This window comes from Gossypium hirsutum, chromosome D05, assembly GCF_007990345.1.
Source record: "Gossypium hirsutum isolate 1008001.06 chromosome D05, Gossypium_hirsutum_v2.1, whole genome shotgun sequence".
NCBI lineage: Eukaryota > Viridiplantae > Streptophyta > Magnoliopsida > Malvales > Malvaceae > Gossypium > Gossypium hirsutum.
The window spans coordinates 26381341-26405948 of record NC_053441.1 but is presented as its reverse complement, the minus strand read 5'-3'; the positions used below and the strand labels follow the sequence as shown (position 1 = coordinate 26405948).

The 24608-nt window shown below is 33.3% G+C and overlaps 1 protein-coding gene across 1 annotated transcript; it reads right to left on the bottom strand.

Moving 5' to 3' along the window:
* Nucleotides 1-661: 661 nt before the first annotated feature.
* LOC121217900 (endoplasmic reticulum-Golgi intermediate compartment protein 3) lies at nt 662-6991 on the bottom strand. Its single transcript, XM_041094491.1, has 13 exons — nt 6533-6991; nt 5429-5502; nt 5020-5103; nt 4700-4780; nt 4479-4559; nt 3987-4079; nt 3127-3306; nt 2972-3039; nt 2809-2860; nt 2068-2121; nt 1887-1979; nt 1559-1625; nt 662-1064 (listed from the first exon to the last, which is right to left on the bottom strand). The coding sequence occupies exons 1-13, from the start codon at nt 6672-6674 to the stop codon at nt 973-975; spliced, it is 1161 nt and encodes a 386-aa protein (XP_040950425.1). The 5' UTR covers nt 6675-6991; the 3' UTR covers nt 662-972.
* Nucleotides 6992-24608: the final 17617 nt, after the last annotated feature.

Below are 24608 nucleotides of genomic sequence, written 5' to 3'. Positions count from 1 at the left end.
TAATTGTTACATTAGAACTCAATCATCATTTGAAATGAATAATGCTACTTTACTTAGACTTATGGCACTAAATCAGTTGATTACTTACCCCTGACTCACCAATAACAACCCAGCACGTGACACCTCAATACAAGAGATGTATGTAAAGCTAAAAGACTAAAAGCCTAAGGCTGGAGGCAAGAAACTTAAACCTCCTCTACCATCATCTCACTTCAAACTCCATCCTCTCCTCCTGGTATCTCCCACTCTAGCCACCCTAAAAAGGGTGAACCACCCATCACCATCACCTATTTCTCCTTGTATCAACATATTTATATTATTTTATAATTAAATTTAAATACCTTTTTATTTATTAAATAATAATACAAGTAACATCAAAATTAAAATTACAAAATAACTTGCTCAAAATCCAGATTGAAGAAATACCCCAACCCGAACCACGAGAATCCAAACTTATAAAATGTCAATAATTTAGCATAAATGTTTTTTTTTTCGAAGTGTGGAGCATTAATAACCAGAGACTTTATTTCAGTTACCTCATAAAACCATATACGGTATATGAAAATGATAAGAGAATTACAAAATATTTTATCACGGTTGAACTTTATTATAAGCTACAATTCAATCAATTTTAGATTATTAGATATTTTATCATTTCCTCTTAAACAAAAATCGCTTCCATTTCTTTTCTAATTCTTGTTAAAAGATACAAATCACACCATTTGAGTAACGCATAATAAAGGAGTAGATAAATTCAAACTCAAGCTTGGACTCTGTTGATTTCGGTCAGTCTCAAAGACAACTAAGACTTGTAAATGAACTATGAAATCATTCCAATTCAACCATATTCATGATTACCAAGAAATCTGACTGAACAGGAATACGTACGGTACATTGCTGCGTGGTCTTCTCGCTTAGTTTGATTTTTCCCCAAGCACCTCTTACCGGAACATGAAGCAGCAGCCTCAATCTTCAACTGAATTTACCAATTTCCATCTTCTTCTTGATTGCTTTTTGACCATGGTATATAAAAGAGTCTAATATTCCCGAAACAGTAAAAACACCTGAATTGAAAAAAAAAATATTGAACAGCTCATCAGGAACTCCAATCCAATCAAGGGCATATCTATAAGTTAAAATCAATTAACCAAGCCATATTCTTGGACTCAAAAGTTTTTGTTGAATTAAACCCAGAATAAATTGCTAGAATCAAATAAATACGATTTAGAGAACTTGCTAAGATATCATCTGTTTTTTATCCGCAAAATAGAAAATCTTCAGGCATAGTTTGTTGACTCAGTTGCAAAAAGATGGTCAAGGAACTACCAAACAACATAAACATAAACTTAAACTTTTCATTCTTTTTTCATATAAAAAGAGGTTGTGGGAAGGGATGAGAATTTAAACTTGTGATGTAACTTTTAGATTTTAGAAGTCGGATCTGGGAGATCTTGGGTTCTTGCCTCATATGAAGTCTATGAAATATGAACAAGTTTATTTAGGGGTAAAACACTGCTATTAATTTGTGAAATAAACACAATGCTGGGGGAAAAATTACCTCCAACTATAGCACAAACATTTGTTAGAAAGTGCAAGAACGAGACATGCTGCTCTGTAAAAGTCACCTAAAAAAATGAAATTCAAAATAAGCTCAGAGAAATAGCAGGAATCAAATAAAAAATATGAAAAATAGTCCGGACTCGGGCTAGCATTTATAACTATTCTTTAAGAGAACTCATGTCTAATGCTTGACCCCTTAGGCCCCCTCGTATATATAAAAATAAATAACTAAACTGAACCTTGAAAGTGATGTGGCATCTCTATGACGTAAAATGTTGATTCGGTCAAAGATATTGCCTAAAAGCAAATGCACGGGAGCAACCAACCTTGATAGGAGAAAGGTCATAAAAGAAGAAAACTCCAGGGAGGGATTGAAGCCGGCCAACTTCTGCACCCTTAAAATGCTCCGTTACAGAAAACTGTCAAAAGCAATCTCTCATGCATTAATCATTTTGACTAAGTGAAAAATGAGATAAAATTCAAAATTTTTGCAAGTTTTAACCCCACCTGATTTGACTGGATAGTGTGCCCACTCACATCTGTGTACACGGTAGGGACAACCTACAAGTTAGAGAATACATTGAAAACCATCAAACTAAGAAACCCTTTATTTATTTGAAGCTCATTGAGGAACATGATAAGCTACATGCATCAGAGACAACATGCCCCTGAAGATATGAATGTATGCCATCAAATTACAAAGTTAGTCTGAATGCATGGTATTCAGTTTTCTTGAATTCATAACACATGGTACTTGGTTTTCTTGAATGTGTTATTCTCTCTTGCTTTCATAGAAGATGAAAGCTGTGGTATTGAGGTTTATATTTGCACAAAAGTTTCAACTGTAGGAAACCATATTCTCAGTAGGTTCTCTGTTTTAGTTTTATTGATCTGTTTTAGCTTAGAACGATTAAGCTAATCAGACGGACTTTTAGCATTCTGTGCCATTTATAAAGTTAAATGAGGGGCAGAATAAGCAAACTTTATCAATATTGTCAAAGCTCTTTTGAAATTAAGTTTTGAACTTTGATATGATATAACATTTATATATGCACAATTAGGAGTGGAAGCATCACCTGCTGCAAACACTAAAAGGCTAATGGAATGAAAAGGGTTACCAGAAGGCAAATAGTCTAGATCCAGGAGTAATATTCTGTCTTCGATTACTAGATAGGTGTCATACCTCTTGATAGTTATTGGAGAATATGATAATAAAGGAGTAAAAATCAATTCACACAGAAAACTAACCTTGAGAAAGTACTGGTACATCCCACTTGGCTGTTCTTGAGTCCAATGAACACTGAATTTTAGAAGCAAAAACAAACAAGGCCAAGATAAAATGTAAAATATGCCAACATCTCTCTCTTGTACATGGCCAAGGTAAAATGATTAAGGAAAAGTTCGCAAGTACCTATCAAGAGGATTCACGACCCCGGGGAAGTAATCTCCGAAAGCTAATCTATTGATCCTGTGACTTAGCTGTATCAAGTATTCATGAAGCGCAATAACATCAGATATCACATGCTAATGTACGCAAAAGATAAAAACAATAAGGCTGCATCTTACATTAAAACTCTCCTTTTGAAAAGCTAGCAAGTCATGTACATGAACATTCGATTGCTGAAAGCTTTTCCCAGGTGCAAAATGAAAGTTCCCTGCCACCTTATTAACTTCTAAAAAGCCATATATATTACACCCCTCACCTTCTTCATCCTTAATCTTCTGAAGAAAACCCTCTCTCTTGCACTGAACAGAAACAAGCAAGCATAAATCAAAGCATAAGCCAGGGTCACATTAAGTCATGTATGCCAACTGGGTTAAAGACCAATATTGAAGGGGGGAACAAACAAAATCTTTAGATAGGCCGACCAGAAAGCAAAAACTACTACTACACAGACAATAATACACTGTTACCCATTAGGATATTAGCTCAGACAAACTTGTATACCTTTCGCGAGTATCAACCATCAACAACAACAATTAAAAGTTTCAAGTATTATGCAACAAAGACTGTATTGGTAGCTGCCCTGATATAAGATAATATAAGTTGTTATCTTAAGATTATTGAGAAATAAAAGGAATCAAGTTTTTTAATGCACCAAGAAGAGGGCAAGCAAGTCCCATGTTAATTACCTAATTATTAGACAAATAACAATTCCCTTGCCACCTTCATAGTTGGCATTCAAATTAAGCCTCTGTGGGAGTTGGATCTGGAACTGGTCAGTACTCGATAGGAATTCTTGGGAAGGGAAAATAGGCATTCTTATGGAAACAAGAGCAATCAATTACAACCAAGACTATGGATACCAATGAAACTAAAGGCAAACATAACATTTTCCATCCCCGCATATCTGTCTATGTGTGTCTCATTCCAATTAAAGTTGCATAAAAAATCTGATAGTTTAAGAGCTCTTATGCAGACAGACCTGGTCAATCAAATCTGGGTTCGACAACGCCCAACCTTTCTTTCTGTATGCCTCACGAACATCCTCACAGGAATTGCAACAATCATCATCAGCCTGCAAGATCAAAAGGAAAAAGAAGGCTGAAAAAGGAAAAGTACATCATACCTGTAGCAGAAAGATAGTACTTAAAACTGGACTGATTTCAATGATCATTCACTACCTAAATACTGGCAACATTAACTGCCTCTTCAACTCCATAATAAAACACAACCAAATCAAAAGAAATTAAGGAAATTGCCAATTGAAAAAAGAATAAAGGTGAATAAATGCCACTAAATCAAATGGGTGTATCATATTTTAGGCAAATGATGACAGAATGAAAATTCTATTAGGATCAAGAAAATAAAGTACTGGGATGGGACCCATAAAACACGACAAAGATCCTTCATATTCAGGAAAAACATGCATCCAGCGGATTGATTTATATCACAACAAACTATAAATAAAACATACCGCTTCTGCACCATAACATGAACCACAATAAGTCTCATTGTGCTCAAGTCTGCCACCATGCCTCTGTAAAGGCTTTTCAATCTGTATGAAGTGGAACAATTATGAGCAGAAAGAAAGGCATAGGCAAAACAAAAAGAGCTGAATGTGTGGTTCCTCAGATCCTTTGAGAGAAAAAATGCAACTGAGGAATCAACTTCAAGCAATATCGTCATTTATCAAACCTTGGGAGCACCAATTCCATCTGGCCTCGCTTCTATAACATTGCCATGTGCATCTAACCGTTTCTTGATTATGTCATGTTTCTGCAAATTTATAAAAATAAATGTTTAACAGAAACAACTGGACAATTTTAGCAGCAAGCGCAGAAAAAAATAAGTTCTGTGTGAATGCACATAAGTTCGTCTATTTTCATGCAAAAACACATCTATGTACCCATGAAGAGAGAGAGAGAGAGAAGTAGAAAATTCCCTTTACGATACTTGATGTAGGAGAAAAACTAATCAATATAGAATAAAAAAGCATAATTCATCACAATACATACCACATCAAGGTGTTGCTCTCCACTTATATCCATTGCATCAACGCTAACGATTGAGCATGCAAGAGCAGGAAATGTAACATCAAACTGCATTTTTCAAATCCAAAGGAACATTAATAAATTACATATGATAATTACAAAGGATCCACAGCAGTGCTATGAATAAAACTGAAGAAACACTACAAAATGTGTGATATAATGGTTATATTAATGTTGATGACACAGAATAAGCTGATGCAGACAATATAGAAACAGTATACAGTAAAACATGAAAAATGACAATGGAATTATCTTTAGGAAATCTTGCAAAAGCAAGAAGAATCTTAAGAAAATTTTATGCAAAATTAAAGGCCATAGGGAAAAAGCTAAAAGGGAAAACTTAAATTAAAGATGGATTAGAAGATGATAATACATTGATGCGTAGAGTTTCCCCCCTTGAAGTGTCAACCACGAGTTTTGTTTCGGTTGCAGCATGAAGATATAATCCTGCAACCAAGACAGGTAAAAACAAAAATGTTCATGGAAACAGAACATCTAACTTAGATTATGAATAAGACAAAAAGAAACCTCCTCCCCCCAAACAGGGCAACCCACCCCAACCATACCCCGCTCACAAGATGTTAGGAGTTAACAGAACTGAAGAAAACTGATAAAGCAGGCACTAAAGAGAAACCAGGTTTAAGGTTAAAGTATCAAAGATAAAGCATGTAAACAAGAATATCATCCATCAATAAAGATCTTAATAACCATATTCAAATTTCAAAGAAACTCGACACTGGCACAAGGATCATGGTTGAGCAATGAAGATGCGAGTGATTATCAACAAATACAAATTTCCTTGAATGAAGTCCAGAACATATTTGAAATCTCATTGTTATCATTAACATGACTTGTTTACAGTATGGCTTCACTTGAAATGTCTGAAAATACATACTACTAGCTCTAGAAAAAAGCCTGCAAAGTGTCTTGCACTAAAATCACAAAGAATGTGGGTGGGAACTTGTAAACAAAACATGATCAAGTTAAATGGCTTCATAAATGGATTATCAGTTGTTCAATCCGCAATGGAAAGGCCATCGTTACCAACTCCTCAACCATACTACTGCAATATGTTCAAGAACAAAATGCAAATCTCTCCGTATTCATAAACAACCCCTTAAGAATTGTACACCATAGAAGTCGAACAAATTTTGTCAAAAATGGATGCAAATATATAGATGAAGCTCGGCTTGCATATGACAGCAGCTGACTGCTATCGTTGACATTCATTTTAAATCAAATCAATTCGCAAACAGTCATTGAAAACCACCCCTCTTTACTAAAATCATTAACGATTTCCCTACTAATTACTTATGTTTAAGTTACTAATTCATTAATAAACCTGAGTCACCATCTCGATTCAAATCACAATTCAAATCTAAAAATGCCTAACAAATTTCAAACAATTCAATTCCAAGATAGATAAAGAAAAAAAGGAATCAGATCGAAATAATTGAGAAGAGAAAAAGGAACTTACGGAGCTCGGAGAAGAAGAGCAAGAACATAACAACGGAGGAGACGACAGTGATAACGCCACCGGAAAGCGTGCGGCTGTAGAAATCCTCGTTTATCTTAGGGTACGCATCTAAATTCCTTATCTTATTCATTATTCCATCCATTGATTCTATCTTTTCTTTTCTTTTTCAATTGATTTATAAAACAATTCCTGCTCTTCTTAACCTAAAATCCAAAACAGAAAAACAAATCTAACAAGAAACTAAAAGACATACACCAATTGAACAAATTACTTAAACACCTCGTCGATATAAATAGAATATTTATAGTTAAGAGTTTTGAAACGAGGAGTTTAAGATTTCCAGGGAGGAAGTCGTTTTTTCTTCTTTTCTGTGTCTCCTAACTAAGGTAGGAAAATGAGAAAGAAGGCGAAGCTTATTTCTATTTCCCCACCCGGCTTTGACGGTAAAGGGGTCTTTCTCCTATAATTTAAGACAAAGTTTTTTAAGGGTAAACTATAAAAATAGTCATTATTGTTTGGTTAAATTTTTGTTTTGATCATTGTTCCATTTTGATTACTAATATTATCCTTTTGTAAGATTTTAATTAGAAATAATTTAAACATGATTTTTTTTTTATCTTTTCACTTTTTTCTTTTTCTTTTTCTTCTTTCTTTCTTTTCTTCTTATCAATTTCTAAAAAATAAAAGAAAGGCAAACGATTATTCACCTTGAAACATAATCTAATCAGGAGTAAAACTAAGGGGGCTGGCAGCACCTTAAAATAGAAATTTTTTTATTTTGGTCTTTAAAAAAATTTTAAATTTTAAATTAATAAAAATAAATTGTAATTTGGTCTAGACTAAAAGCATAAAAATTTGATTTAATATTTTAAAAATTATAAAGATATAATAATGAAATTATATTTTATTATTGTAAAAATTATAATTTAATTTCGACCCCTAAAAGAATTTTCAAATTTTACCCAGAGCATTTTTTTAAGATATCGAGCAGTTTGATTACTACTAGACCTGTCCATGGGCCGGGCCGAGCCCACAAAAAATTTTCAGCCCATTTACTAGGCCCGGGCCAGCCCGGCCCAAAATATGGGCCTGTGATTTTGCCCAGGCCCGGCCCGAATAAAAAATATGGGGCTCGAGCCCGGCCCGGCCCGGCCCGGCCCGGCCCGTTTTTAATTAAAATTATTTTTTTAATAAAATTAAAACTAATTGTTAGTAAAATTATCAAATTATTAATTGTTAATTGTATTAATTGCTGTAATAAAATCTAACATTTAATTAGTAAATTTATCAAATTATTAATTGTTAATTGTATTAATTGTTGTAATAAAATCTAACATTTGATTAGTAAATTTATCAAATTATTAATTGTATTAATTGTTGTAACAAAATCTAACATTTGATTAGTAAAACAAACTTGATGTTTTATTATTATTATTTTGTAACACTAGTCAAGGAAATGAAAGTAAATAAACTTAAAATAAAAAACTATTATATTTTAAAAATACAAAATATATATATTTAATATTTTTCGGGCCGGGCCCGGGCCAAAAAATCTTGCCCGAGGCCCGGCCCATTTTTTAAACGGGCTTAAAATTTTGCCTAAGCCCATATTTCGGACCTATATTTTTACCCAAACCCTCTCATATTTCGGGCGGGCCGGACCGCCCGACCCATGGACAGTTCTAATTACTACTCTTGAAACATGTCTTAACTAAATTACATCAAAATCTAAAGGCTATAGCCAAAAAAATGAAAGCCACTATCCACCTTCCCAGACTCGATACTATATGATGGTTACTAGGAAAAGACTTGATCACTAGGAGATAGTCGCTCTCAATTCGACTCGTGGAGAACGCAATTCTCGCAACCATTAGAGACCTGCCAAAATAGCTTTGGCTTAAAAAAGATAAAAATTAAAAACTTATATCCACCTCCAATTTTACAAAATAAAAAAAAAATTAACCTTCTAATTAATTTTTCATTTTTTCTTACTCTTTAAATTTGAGTTGCTTTATAAATCACTTTAAAATAAATGGAGAGGTCGACATTTGTTAACTTTCTTGATGTGGCATATAGGTGGATTTTTACATAGATGTCACATAAGTAATTAATTATTTTTAAAAAATATAAAAAGTATACTTTAAAAAAATATAAAAATATAGATTTTTAATTTTTTTAAAATTAATTATTTGCTAACATAACATACAAGTGGATTGTCAAATTAACGAAGTTAACAGAGATTAATTTTTTTCATCTATTTCGAAGTGATTTAACAAATAATGTAAATTTAATAACTGAAAATGAAAAAATAAATAAATACTAAAATGATTTTTTTATAAGATTGGAAAGCTAAAAAATTTATTATATCAAAAAAAATATACTCCTCATTCTTAACCAGACAATTCTAAATTCTAGTCGATGCTTGAAAGAAAAAAATACTTTACGTTAAATATTATAATATATGATATCATTTATACAATGATTTATTATGAATAGGATATAAATATGTTAGCCTACAAAAATATTAAAGGTAATTATTTGATACTCCGTCAGTGGAGTTTTTTAAACTCCACAAGCGGATTGAGGATGTGATAAATGTCACATTAATTTATTTAATTTAATTTTTTATTTTTTATTAGACTCTATAACACACTTATCAAACACTCAATCAATATTTAAAGTCTAAAAAACTCCGTTAACATGTATCAAATAATTTTCTAAATATTAATTGTGTATATATATATAAAAGAAGTTCCAAGGATATGTAACATTAATTGAGCCTTACATTTATATGATTTTATTAGTAGGTGTTAGATAAATGGCAATCATATATTTTAAACGATAAAATATTCTATAATCGGGCAATTTATCAGAAAAAATCCTTTTTTTAAAAAAATTTATCGAAATAGGCCGATTTTTTAATTATTTACCGGAATGGTCCATTTTCCGGGAAATCGCGCCCACATCAGCGCGATGTCAGGGTAAATGGCAGAAGGTCGCGTCCACGTCAGCAGGTCGCGCTGACGTGGACGCGACCTTCTCCGCGCGTGAACAGTACCCCCAACGGTCAAAAAAATATATATATAAATACCCCCACCCCTTTATTTTTTTTCATAAACAAATCCTATCTAATTTTTCCTCTCTAATCCTCTCAATTTCCTTCTAAAATTCTCTCAACTTCCTTCCAAAATTCTCTCAAACTCATATTTAATTTTAATTTCCTTCCAAAATTCTCTCAAATCCATTATTTAAAATAATTATAATTTTTTATATTTTTTAAAAATAATTTTAAATTTTTTTATATTTTCATTAATGGTCGGATTATTGACTCGTCTTGATAGCAATCACATATCGGTGGAGCAAATGAAAATGGTAAGTATTAAATTTAATTTGTAATTATTATTTAAGATTTTTTTATTTATGTATTTTTAGATAATTATTAATTTATTTTTTGTTATAAAAGTCTAAAGATCGGGTATTGGAATGCCTTATCCGGAATATGCATGCTCCTCCATCACCGTTAGTAGAGAACTGCCTGCGGGAAGCGGGTTTTTGGCACGTGGCGATGGTAGGCCGGGGATTCAAGTTGGACCCGAAACTGATTAGTGCGTTGATCGAGAAGTGGAGACCCGAGATGCACACATTTCATCTTCCATGTGGAGAGTGCACTATCACTCTAGAAGATGTCAGCATGCATTTGGGATTGCCGGTGGAAGGGCACCCAGTCACCGGGTCTGCCCAATCTAGCAATTGGGAGGCAGTGTGCTACGAGCTTTTGGGCGCTATTCCGGAAAAAATGGATGGAGGTAAGGTCGAAATGGGCTGGTTACGTGCCACCTTCCCCGAGCTGAATGTAAATTCAATCGAAATCCAAAGAATTCGATATACTCGATCATACATTCTTCAAATAATTGGAGGTTATCTGATGCCGGACACGTCACGGAGCCGTGTTCATCTAAGGTGGCTGCTAAAACTTGTTGATTTTAGAGGAGCCGGTGAATTTAGTTGGGGGTCTGCCGTCTTGGCAACATTATATCCGGAGATGTGCGGGGCGACGCGACCGAGGAGAGCAAACATCGGAAGTTGCCTTTCACTACTGCAATCATGGGCACGGTTTCGCTTTCCATTTCTACGTCCTCGAGTGAACCACCCATGTACATTCCCACTTGTAACGAGGTAAATTTTATATTACATTTTTGAATTATTATGTAGATTTATACAATAAAAGTATGCTAAAAATTTATTTAATTAGGTGGAATCATCCGGCAAGTTTTCATGGATTACCGTCTGAACTTGAAGATATACGGCTTCTATTGGACCAACGGTCGGAAGTAGAAGTAAGTATTATTGCAAATAGATATTTCCATACATTCGCTAGTCGATTGATATTTAGTATTTAGTATTTAATATTATGTATATAACTAATATTTCTATCATGTTCATATAGTTTCAATGGACACCATACGAGCATCCGGCAATTCGGGCAGTAATCCTGGAAGAGTTTTTACAAAATCCGAACGCTTGGCACGTGAAAGTGGTGTTGATCAACTATGCAACCGTGGAGCCCCACCAGACAGACAGAGTGCTACGACAGTTTGAATGTAGACAACTGATTCCTGCGAACCCTGAGGAGTTTAACGAGCACCACAAAATCGACCTTCGGCAATTAGGTACGGATTGGACTAGATACTGGTCCGAGTACATAGAAATGTGGAAAAATCGGCATGAATATCTACCTACTCGGGAAGCAATCATCGTTCCGGAGTTAGCGTGTGTTCCAGAATACATGCCATGGTTTAGGATCCATGGCAAGCCGTATTTATTTACACCAGAGGAGAGGCAACGGCAATTACGTCTCGGAAGGGAAAGGTGCGGGCCTCTAAATCCAAGAGGAGAAGACTTCGAAGGCAGCCCCTCAATGAGGCCCAGACAGTCTCTCGGTGCATCATCAGCGAGCATGCAATCACCGGCCCCAGCGAGAGCACCGGCGCAGTCACCTGACGCAGCAATTCAACAGATGATACCCACGCAATCGCCTTTCCCTATGATGCCAGGTATGTTTCCTAGCCCTTATATGTACTCTAACCCTTACATGTATCTTTTTCCGAATACTATGGCAAGTTGGAGCCAAATTTCCGGTTCAGCTCCATTTCCTGTTATGCCGAGCGGACCGTCGATATCTAGGCTAGCGGCGCAGGAGGGATCGACTATGCCTTCAGGGATCTCTCCTTTTTACCAATCGCCAGTAACGTATGGCTTTCAAACACCGTCGCCGTTCATGATGCAAACACCTCCACATACACTATTCTTTGAAGGTGGATCATCATCCCAAGTCCGACAACCAGATGCGGAACCGGAAGAACCACAACCACCACCGGAGGAAGGACCACAATCACCACCAGAGGAAGAACAACCGCCGCCGGAAGCTAGAGGAAGGAGGAATCCAACGCGCAACCGTAGACGGCCGCCATGTGAAACCGAATCCCCCGATCATAGACATTGATTGACGTATTTAATTTTATTATTTGATGTAATAAAATAGAAGTTTATTTGATGTAATACGCATAGAAATTTTTTAAGAAAATTTTGATATTATTTGATATAATAAAATAAAAACCCTAATTTAATTGAAAACCCTAACCTAACCCTAACCTAAATTAATTAAAACACTGATCTAACCTAAATTAATTAAAAACCCTAACCCTGACCTAAATTAATTAAAAACCCTAAACCTAACCTAAATTAACTAAAAACCCTAATCTAACCTTAACCTAAATTAATTTAAAACCCTAATCTAACCTAAATTAACTAAAAACTCTAATCTAACCTAAATTAATTTAAAACTCTAATCTAACCTAAATTAATTTAAAACCCTAACTCTAACCTAAATTAATTAAAAACCCTAATCTAACCTAAATTAACTAAAAACTCTAATCTAACCTAAATTAATTTAAAACCCTAATCTAACCTAAATTAATTAAAAACCCTAAACCTAACCTAAATTAATTAAAAACCCAAAACAAACCTAAATTTTTTTGGCTTAATAATTTTACATATTTTTTTGGCTTAATAATTTTACATTTTTTGAACACTTTAATAACCATTAACACAATTTTTGGACTTAAAATTTTGAGATTATTTGATAAATTTTTCTAACCATTAAGAAAAATTTTTGGCTTAATAATTTTACATAATTTTACATAATATTAGATCTGGTAAAATGTTTTGACTGGTACTAACAATTAAGAAATTAAACTAATTTGATAATTTAACTAACAATTTATACAATTATCAATTAATAATTGAAGAAAATATATTTTTTTCTAAAATTACATTCAGCTATTGCGATTAGGGCATGATCGACTTGTATGGCCTGGGTTCCTACACCATCTGCACAACTTCTGCTGACTGGATGTTTCTCGGATATCCATATTGTTCCGTATTCTAGTGGAGCAAGGTCGACCCTTTGGTTTGTGACGCAATTCTCTATCCGGTAACAGCTTAAAAGGAGCAAGAGATACGGGCGGCCACTTACGTTCATCTAGGACCGGTGGGAAAACATGTCTCCAAATGTTGTACATGTTTTCTAGTTTGTACACTTCGTCCACATAACTCATTGGATCCAGACGAAGTTTCTGGCAAGCTGCAATAACATGAGCACATGGATAACGAAGTGCATCAAACTTCCCACAGTCACAAGTCATGTTTCGCAAGTGTACACGATACTGCCCGCCAACAACACCTTGGTGCGGTCTGTCAAACTCCGTCACGCGAAACCATAAATTGTCTCGATCGTGACATACTGTGTGCATGATGTTTGCCCTCGCCTTCGCCTTGTTAATTTCTTGAACCACCTTACTGCACCATACATGGCCACCCTGCATCTGGCCAGCATAAGTTGCTGCTCGCTTTGGAAATAGCGCCGCCAAACGGAAATATGTCTCTCGTACAACCGATGTTATCGATAGATGACACGTTTCTTTAATAACAGAATTTATGCATTCAGCCAGGTTTGACGTCATATGGCCATATCGTAGGCCTCCATCGTATGCTTGTGTCCACTGTTCGAAACGTATGTTACAAAGGTAGTCCGCCCCTTCTCCATTTTGGGATCGTAAAATTGCCAACATCTCCTGAAAACGATTTTTATTTATTTCATACCCTGCCAATTGGAAGATAATAGCGAATATTTTATACCACTTCTACCAATAAAACTAATTCAAATTGACAAACGAAATAATACAGTTATAAACTAAATACCCATATTGATCACTTGTAGTCGTTCGCTCTTGGATGGATATTGCCTGTAGTAGTTCGAAGCAACGTGTCTTAGGTAATATTTATGGTGTGTGCGCTACCATAAGCTTCCCTCTGGATCAAATGCAGCTAGTATACCGGCGCCCCGATCTGAAATAACACAGATATCAGGTTGGAGGCAGACATGCCTCCTTAATCTAGAGAGAAAGAAATCCCAGTCATCAGATGACTCCCCCGGTGTTATTGCAAATGCAATTGGAAGAATTCTCCCAGAGCCGTCCTGTGCCACTACACCCAATAGCCGATGAGTATACCTACCGAACATGAATGTACCGTCAATTTGTACCAACGGCTTGCAGTATGGAAATGCGTCTCGACATTGCTTAAAGGTCCAAAATAGGCGTTTGAACACTTGACATCCACGTAGCAATCGGCCGTTGTAGTACGCATGTTCCGTTTCAAGGTCTGTGATGGCACCTGGGACGTATCTCTCTAGCACCTGACACCACTACCATACTTCATTATATGAGGCGTCCCACCCACTATGCATCTTCTCCAACGCCTTTTGCTTAGTTATCCAAGCCTTACGGTAAGAGGGTGTATACTCCATTTGGCTACGGATATTGGCAATTATCACCGGCACTGAAGTCTTGGGATCTGCTTTTATCGTGGGCATTATCAAGCTGGCTAACATAGCTGAATCCATTTTGGGATGATCTTGTGAAACACCTACAGAGGGAGTACATTAGATAATGCAACATTGCAAGATAAAATTATTATTCAGATACATTCAATCATGTACCTACAAAACATGTATGTGGACCTTTGTACTTTTTTATCTCCCACAACCCCGTCCTTTTCCTTAACGAGGCGACAATTTTCCATGAACATATGCCGTCTTGCACCGCACACTTCGCCTTAAACTTATCAGATTTTGATTTAACGACGTGGTAATTAACGCCATTTTTGATGCTATGCTGTTTCAAAGCACCAATAAAACTATCCTTGTTGGTAAACTGATTACCAACTTCAAGTTCATCGTAATCTACCCTCGAACTTGTATGATCGCGCAACCGGTGTGGTAGATCTGGAAACTCTAACGTATATCTGCTGACAGATCGACATTATGCATGTGGGCTGGAGGTGAGTATGCTCTGAATCGTGGATTTTCTTCATCATCTGAACTCCTTTCAGCATCTTCACCTTCTGTTGGAATAGGCTCCGGTTCAGAAAATAATCTCACTTCTGCACCATCCGGCCCGAGCTCTCGAGGTGGATCCACATCGAAGTCATCTTCTAACCCACAATCATCTGCAGCGTACGACGTCCCCTCACCGGTTGACGTCGTAGGTAGTACGTCATCCCTTCTTCTGGGCATTTGATAACGTCCCCAATTGGATATAGATTGCTATCCACTAGAACTTAACGCAGTTCCCAGTACGTATTTCCAGCATCAAACGTCCAGCCACCGACGTACATGTCCCATCCACCAACAAAGCGTCTTGCGGGGGATGTACATTCGACACCTCTACCGAACATGGGCTGTTCCGTATTTTGTAACCCGGTTACCGAGTGTCGGCCAGAGGTCGTATATACATCTCGAACACCGGACAGAAGTACATCAGTTGGCGACGTAAATTGTACATATAACTCAATATAAGTTGCTCCACTTGCAAGATGAGTCTGCACCATTGCCTCCAAGCTACGAGCACATTTTATGTCGAATGAGTCATATGTCACCGGATCAACACAAGAACAAAATCGATACGTGATTGACAGAACTTTCATTGGCGTCATTCCGAAGATTTTACACCTAACTCTTTTACGAAGTCCTGTCAAATCTATGTTCTGGTTAAATTACAGTCGCACCGTATTCTCCGACAAAAAGACAACACAATTCTCGGTGTGGCAAACCTCACCATCGTAGTAAATAACAACACTAATGCGTTCACTCATTTTGAAACTCTAACTTTCTTAGGCTCTCTAAATTGTTTCTGCTATGACTTATGAATTTTAACAACATTTTCTGCCTAATTTATAGCCTCAGCCCAAACTTGCTACTGTAGCAAAATCGCGTCCACGAGGGCGCGATTTCACAATTTCTTCTCAAATAGCATCCTCGTAGAAACGATTTTATACTATTTGCTCAAAAACATCAGAAAAAATTATTTCTTACATGACCTACTGTAGCAAAATCGCGTCCACGAGGGCGCAATTTCACAATTTCTTCTCAAATAGCATCCTCGTAGAAACGATTTTATACTATTTACTCAGAAAAATCAGAAAAAAATCATTTCTTACATGACCTACTGTAGCAAAATCGCGTCCACGAGGGCGCGATTTCACAATTTCTTCTCAAATAGCATCCTGGTAGAAGCTATTTTATACTATTTGACCAGAGACGTCAACTCGAAATAATTTTTTTCGAGACCCCTAAACCCTAAGAAGCCTACACCGAAACCCTAAAAGCTAGAGAACCCAAACTTGTAATCAACGTCAAAATCGCGGCCACGTCAGCGCGATATGCTGACGTGGACGCGACCTTCTGCCATTTACCCTGACATCGCGCTGACGTGGCCGCGATTTCCCGGAAAATGGACCATTTCGGTAAATAATCAAAAAATCGACCCATTTTGGTAAATTTAAAAAAAAAGCTTTTTCTGGTAAATTGCCCTCTATAATCCATAATATGTAATCAGTAATATTATATATATGAAAAATATTTGATGTACTGTTTGTAGAGTTTTTAAATTTTATAAGCAAGTCAAAAGCTTGATAAGTGTTCTTTAAGGGTATAGTAAAATGTTAAAAAGTAAATATTTAAAAAAAAAATCGCATGACAATTTTTTAAGGCTGCTTGTGAAATAAAAAAATAATATACTTGTGTGCCAAATATATATATATAATATGTAGTATATATAAAAACACGAGTTTAGGAAAACTTTTGAATCGACTAGAATAAACTTTGTTTTTTTAATATATTACTAAATTGACATTTAAAAATAACTGTAATGTTTAATTTAGAATTATTAGTTAAAAAATTAACATAAAATATAAGTTACGATAATTATACATTTAAAAGTAATTATAATTTAATAAAATTTTTTATAATTATACATTTAAAAATAATTATAATTTACATTTACATTTATTATTTAAAAAAGTTTGATATAAACAAATTTTAAAATATAATTATTATTTGAATAGAACTCTAAGCTTAAAATATAAGAAAAAGTTGTGATAATTATAGTTATAATTTAATTTAAAATTATTAGTTAAAAACAAATATAATTTAAATTTGGCATTACTATAAAAATTGATTTTTTTAAATTGTGCTAATTTTATTTATATAAAATAGAGTTAATAATTGAATAGAACTCTAAATATTTTAATTATCAATTATTTAGTATTAGAGTTATATACCAATTAAAATTTAACTTTAGTTTTATAAATAAAATTAGGGCAATTAAAAAAAAAGAATTCTTCCTAAATTGTCTATTTTGATGAACCAGCTCTTACCAGAGTTACAAACAGACAATGAGGGACAAGGAATCCCCTTTGTTTTCTGTATTTGCTTGTTTTTATTTCCCTCCCTCTTTACTGTTCAAAGACAGAAAAAAAAATTTAATTTAATTTAATAAGATCTTGCCTTATTGTAGTCACATATTAGACACTTACCCCTGTTTTATTTAAATTTCATTTATGAAATACTTTATTGACTCATTTTATATCATGGATCAAAGAAGTTAAATTCAAAATCGGTAGGGTATACTCTCTTTTCGAAACGAAATACGAAGAAAAGTTACCATAGAACTCTTTGGGTCATCTGTCAGTTGCTCAACGAATTACTTCTTTGGAATGTTCAAAAAAAAAGATTACTTGGTTTTCTTTTCTTTTTTTATTAATTTAATTAATATATGCTTATTCCATTCCATTTTTCCTTCATTTCTAATTATTTTAATAGGAATCTCGGTATCCACCAAAAAAATTAAATCCACGAAATGAAAGAATTATAAAATCGTAAGACTTGCCTTTCAATAAAAAAATAGATGTAAAAAATTAGAGATTGTTCAATAATAAGTTAGAATTATATAAAAAAGAATGGAGCATTAAAGTAATGGTTGTTTATGAGGTAATATCGAATCGTATTTGTACAACAATAGCACCAAAGAGAGATAGAATATTATTTTAATAGATGATGAAGTAATATAATATTATACTATTATTTTTTAATTTTTAATTTTTAATTTTTTTTGTAAGTCGATTATATTACGTGGAGCAAGCAGTGCTAAGGCTTAGTTTGGATGGGCGGTGTGTTTAGCTCCGGTGAGGTTAAAAACAGCGGTGGCGGTGAGATTAGGTACTGTAGCGGTGAGATTGGATAATGTAGCAGTGAGATTAGAAACAGCGGTGGAGTGTGTGTTTGGATTCAAACGCAGCTGTAGCGGTGAGGTGAAAATAGAAAATGACTTTTAAGGACATTAGATTAAAAATGATATATCATAGAAGTTTTTAAAATTATTTAAAAATTAAAAAATTAAAAAATTATTAAATATTATTATTAAATATAATTTAATAAAAATATATAATTTAATAAAATATATTGAATTTACAAAATTCAATCACAGCTTAAAAATTACATGAAAATAACAACTTAATTATTATTTTTTAAAACAAAAAAAGTTTGCTTAAATAATTCAATTAAATTATTATCTCCTGATTAAAAAACAAATCATTCCTCTATGAAACAGGGAAACGAAGCAAAAAGAGAGTTACGATCTTCCTAAATTTCACTTTCAATGAAGTTGAACTAAATTTAGGGTCCGTTTGATTGCCAGTAAAATGTTTTCCGTAAAATGATTTCTGGAAAATGTTTTACTTTTCTGTAAAATGATTTACCAGAAAATATTTTATGGTGTTTGTTTGAATCTGTGTAAAATATTTTCTGCTGTTTGGCAGATTTCCTGAAAATATTTTCTGGAAAAGTTTTTTTTACATATATTAATATATATTAATAATTTTTTATATTTTAAATTATTTTTACATATATTGCAATGATTTATTTATAATAATACTCAATTATTAAGCTACAATATTAATCGTTAAATTGAAAAAAACTAATATCAAATAAATTATTTGTAATTGTGTTAAAAAAACTAGTATTGAATAATTATAAATTGCTTCGAAACCACAATGAGTACTAGAAATTAATAATATTATCCAAATACATAATTAGTAGTACACCACATAGTAACAACATTGTCCAAGTGCATAATATACCTTAAAAAGGAACATGCTTCGAAAGTAGCATCTAAATTTGAACTACTGTGAATTGTTAAACACAGGTCCAAAGTCGTAACAAACTACTTCATTGTCTCACCATAAGCCCCAAGTCATTTTCATTGTCTATTACACAAGAACCACTTACTGGTGTAGCACACGTATTTTCCGGGGAATGATGAAGGTCCAATGGGTAAGTGTAGTTTTGCTGCGAAACAAGACTGCCATCGGGTGAAAAACTGGCTGTCGAAGAAGAATTCTGCATACTGGACGATGAATCAAAGGTGCAGTATCGCTCCAGGTTAGGAACTGAATGTTGCACACTATTGCTGCCATCATCAGAACCTGACTGGTATGGCTCTAAGCTCTGGTTGGGAGGCCAACAATAGGACTTCAGCTCTTGCACGGGCCAATCAATGCACTGGGGAAAGGGAGCAGAAACAATAGGACTAAATTCATCATTCTACATACCTTTTAAGCAGAAACAAAAAAAAATCATATATCTATCTATAAACTTATTGTGTAAGCGAGCAAACAGAGGTTACAGAGCAAACCAAGGGGAAGGGGAAAGGGAAGGGGAAGGAGAAAGGGGAGAAGAAGGGGAACCAAAGATCAGAAGAAACAAAAGAGGAAAAGAAACAAAAGAAATAATATGGGTAAAAGAGGAAAAGAAAAAGCAACTGGAGTTGCTAAATTTTTACCGGACCAACAATCTCCAGTTAATTTGGGGATGACCAGCGCGGTGGAGGCTGCTTCTCACCGGACTGGCATGCTGAACCAAAGGGCTGATCAGTGCGGTTGCTGCCATTTCCCCCCCCCCCCAATCGCACCTCACTGGTATGCAATGACAAACCAAAGGAGCCCTAAGTCTGTTATCCATTATATGTTTGGTATAAGAGAAACATTTTGTAGATTTGTTTTGAAAATAAATTCAATTTCAACAATTATTTTTAATTGTTATTATATCTTTTTTATTTACTTTCTTACGTACTTTTAAATTTGTTTATTATTTCAAGGGTTTTATGCATTAATTTAATTGTTTGTTTCAATTGTTTTTAAAATTTTATTTATTTTTTAAAACTAATTCACTTTTAGTATAAATTAAATTAATCTTAACTTAATTAGCACAAATATATATTATTAATGAATTAAAAATGTATAAAAATTCACGTGCACATGACATTAGAAGCTAGTATATATACGAGTTTGAATTTTTTTTAAATACCTTTTATTTTCCATCGTATTACTAAACTCACATTTAAAAAGAATAAGGGAAAGCTACACTGTAGGTCACTTTAAAATAATGTTGTTTCTATTTTGCTCACTCTGGCTTTTTTCAATTTAAACACTTTAATTAATATAATTGCTCAAATTGGTCACTACCGTTACAAATTCTATTAATCCACCAACGAATTACTGATGTGACCTTTTTTACTAAAACTAGAGACCTCGTTGTAATTAGTCCAAAATACTTTTCTTTTGTTATTTGCAATATAAGATTAAAGTTTGTAAATGTTCTCTTTTTCCTTTTTCTTCTTGTTTGTTTATCGGGAAAAATAACAAAAAAAAAAAGAGAGGATAGTTTTGGCTGTCCTAGATGACTGCTAGTAAACGATGTCATTACTACTCATATTAGTATTACACTCGTAGGAAACAAAAATAAATAAATAAATAAAAGACTAAAATTTCAAAAAAAATTAATATTTTAACAATAAAAAGAAAAAAAAAAGAAAAACTCTCCCAATTTATCTTCAACTCTGACAATTTCCTTTCAATTTTCAAATTATAAAAAAGTGGAGCATGTGGTTGGATGTCATCTACGGAATTATCATTTACTAATTGTTTCGACGCTTCTTCTATGGTGGCAATGATGTTTTAAATGTCGAAATTTCTGATTTTAGTGCTATTTTCTCCATCGACAATCAATACTTTTTTTGAAAATTTCAATAATATTTTTTAAAAATTATAGTAAATTTATTGGTTTTGGTACAACCTGTCCCTAAGATGATTGATTGTGTAAGTATTATTGGATTGTTAAGCCTTGCTTGATTTCTTAGAAAATTGATTTCGCGAGATGAACTTGATTAAAAAGTAAGATATCTTAACTTTTTATTTAGTAACCTTAGTCCGGTCATTAAAATAATATGTATTTTCTATTAAAATTTGTTAACTTGGAATTTTGATTAGGTTGTCTTCATATGACGTGATATATGATTGCCAGAAAATAAACATGTTAAATTGAAAATTTTTCACAGAAACTACCAACAATGATAATGATTGGACTGGGATTTTTAAATTGAAAAAGTAGGAGGATTGAAATTTTAACTTTTAAAGTATAGGGACCACATATCAAATTCTATACAAGTACAGGGACTAATAACATATTTTAACCTTTTTGTTATAGATCTACTACCTTTACAGTTTAAGGCTTTTCTTTTTCCTATTCTAGGCTTCTAGCATTGATTCCCTAAAAGTATTGGACCTTATGGCCCATGGCTAAGTGGCATATTGGGCTATGCCTTTCCTTATTATAAAAAAAAAATCCTCAAGAAATTAATTCTGTTATTTTCTATTTTCTATTTTCTATTAAGAGTGGAATTGGTCATCCATACACAACGAGATTAAAAACCAAATAGAATGGCTAAAGATTTTTATTTTTTATTTATAATTGAGAAAGTGGCGAAATTAGAAAATATTTTTAAGGGGTGGAATTAAATTGCATATTTTTACGATAGTAAAAATATGCTTTCAATATTTTAATAGTTTATATCTTTATAATATTTGATGAAATAAATTAAAATTTTATCAATCTTAAGAAACCAAAACATAATTTTATCTTACTAATTTAAAATTTTTATAAATTATAAATGGTTTTTTTTCATTTTAGAGAGGTCGAGACCCCTGCCAACCTTTAACTCCACCTTGACTGAGAAGGCATCCTTCAACCCCATTAAAATTAGGATGCAGCTCAAATATAAAATCTAATGTTTTTTAGTAAGCCCCGTCTCTGATCTACTTCTCATGTGAGCAACACTTTCATCATCCGTGTTATTATTTTAAATATGCCATATTCAATTTTCTTTCAATTAAGGAACCGTCAAAACACACATAAATGTGATACAAATCGGGTGTAGAGACGAAAGGCGAATGCCATGTCGGTTAAATCAGCATTGGCTTGCCATGGGAATACAGTGGCAACTCAAGAAACCTCATGGTACGGAAGTACGGTGTAGTTGGTGGTGATGGTCAATGGGGAATATTATTGTGGATGTGGCTTAGGTGAACCACAAATTTTCAAAGATAGAGGGGCACAAACATGCGTGCAAATTAGATGTTTTTGTTCATTGTGTGGGGGGCAGTTGGATGCCAGCCTACGCTCCAAAATCTTCTTTTATTTTTGGCATAATTCGAAATTTAACTTTACAAAAAGAAATTATTTTATTTTTAATTATTTTTTGTTTTTAAATTTGTATATTTTGTCAAATCATCTTAAAATTTATAAAAAATTAATGTTTTTTAAACTTTTTTGATGTGGCATACACGTGAATTATCACGTGAATGACACATCAACATTTAATTAATTTTTTAAAATTTTTAAAAAATAAAATTAAAACCATTAAAATTATTTAAAAGTATAAAAATAATAAAAATAAAATAAAGAATTTTTTAAAATTTTAAAAAATTAATTAAATGACGACATGTAATCCACATGTATATTATGTCAACAAAGAGACGAAAAATTAAATAAAATACTAAAATGATTTTTTTTGTAAAATTGAAGGGTAAAAAAAATATTATCCCTTTATTTTTTTTATTTCAAGAAGGAATTTAAATTTAGAGTCTCCGTTTGATGTGAATCAAGATTTGAGAGCAACATAATTTTTTGGTCACAAGTTTATTAAGAGGTTTGATTAGGAATAGAGGAAGGAAATATCGAAGTTTAAACTATTTATGATTTTATATTTAAGAACTTTTATCTATAAATATAAAAAAATATCGATGTTAGATCAAATGATCGCCATTAAATATAAATATAAAAATACATAAAAATTTAAAAATGGTTGACACCATATTCAATTCTATAGAAAAATTCATATACGTGATGTGATTTGATGTGATGCGATCATAAAGTATATGAGTGATTAGTTATATCGATCTTATTGAGCGATGTCAACAGGATAGGGAGGGTAACCTAGATTAGTGTGGCCTTACTCTTTAGCAATATATAACATCGGTGAGGTAATCTAATAGGGTATGTTTAACTAAGGGTGTTCAGTCGTTAACCGACCCGAAATAACATTAACCGAATTAACTGACCTTTCAAAATTTTTAACCGTTAACCAAACCAAAATTTTTTCAAAGAAATTAACCGAACCAAATTTTTTTCGGTTAATTCGGTCGGTTAACCGAATTAACTGAAAATTATATGTTTTTTTATTTTTGGTTAAAAATTAACCGAATTAACTGAATTGAATCACTACATAATTAAAAACATTACATAAGTCTTTGAATCTTATTTTTATTTATTGAATTATTTGTAATTTTTATGATTGAGTTGAGTTGGGTAATTAGGTTGGGTTGGATACTTGGGTTTGGATTGGATTTAGGTGAATAGTGGACCTATTTATATATTATAATTTTATTTATTAATTTTTTCGGTTAAACCGAAAAAATTCGGTTAACCGACCAGTTTCGAACCTAATTAACCGTTAATCGAAAAATTAAAAAATAATTAACCGACCCCGACTGAAAAAATTCAATTAACCGACTGATTAATCGAATTTTTTCGATTTTACCTGATCTATGTTTAACAATTGCCCCCAGTTGAGGGGGAGTATAACATTAGTTAGGTGTTTCCTGTGTATGGCATGATGTGGGGTGTTGCAATTTTGAAAAAAAGATTGAATTTGTAACTGATGGTTTGATGGGGCGTGACTAAAGGAAACATATGCTAACCATGACTTAGGATACACATATTATAGGTGTTATGACAGATCATAGGCCACATATGAGCCTGTGGTTGGTTGCAGTTATTGCCATAATTGGGATGTGTTGATCTTGAGCTAAACACATGTAAGTGTAGTGAAGAAGTCTTGGGTCATTCTTGGCACTTTTTCTCGAATTTTTTTTTTTATCATTTTTAGATTTTCCTTCTACAAATTTACTTTTGGACCATACCTTTCGTTTGGTCTTTAGAATTTGCTGACTTGTTTGGAACATTTCCTTTAAGGGAGTTTCTTTATTTTCTCTTGTGAATTTTTTATTTATTTATCTTGTACTTGATGTTTTTGTTATTGTCATGGCTAGTCAATGGAATGGGAAATTTGGGGTAAGGGTAAGGGTAAGGGTAATTGTATTTAGAGGGCTCTTAAAAATTGTGAGTGTAGTGCCACTAAAAAAGAGACGAGAACCTTAATGGAATATAGAGATCTATAATTAAGCAATTATTAGTTTTACTTTTCCATTCCAACTGGAATAAAATTGTTGAGCATGGTAGTGGATTCAAATTTTGATAAAGGGTTAGGTTTTTACAAACCTT

Excerpts from the sequence above, each read along its gene's own strand:
- LOC121217900 (XM_041094491.1), bottom strand. The coding sequence starts at position 6,674 with ATGGATGGAATAATGAATAAGATAAGGAATTTAGATGCGTACCCTAAG. Across the intron at positions 4,080-4,478 it reads CATGTTATGGTGCAGAAGCG|GCTGATGATGATTGTTGCAA; the intron begins GTATGTTTTATT and ends TTGATCTTGCAG. Across the intron at positions 1,626-1,886 it reads ATGACCTTTCTCCTATCAAG|GTGACTTTTACAGAGCAGCA; the intron begins GTTGGTTGCTCC and ends TCATTTTTTTAG.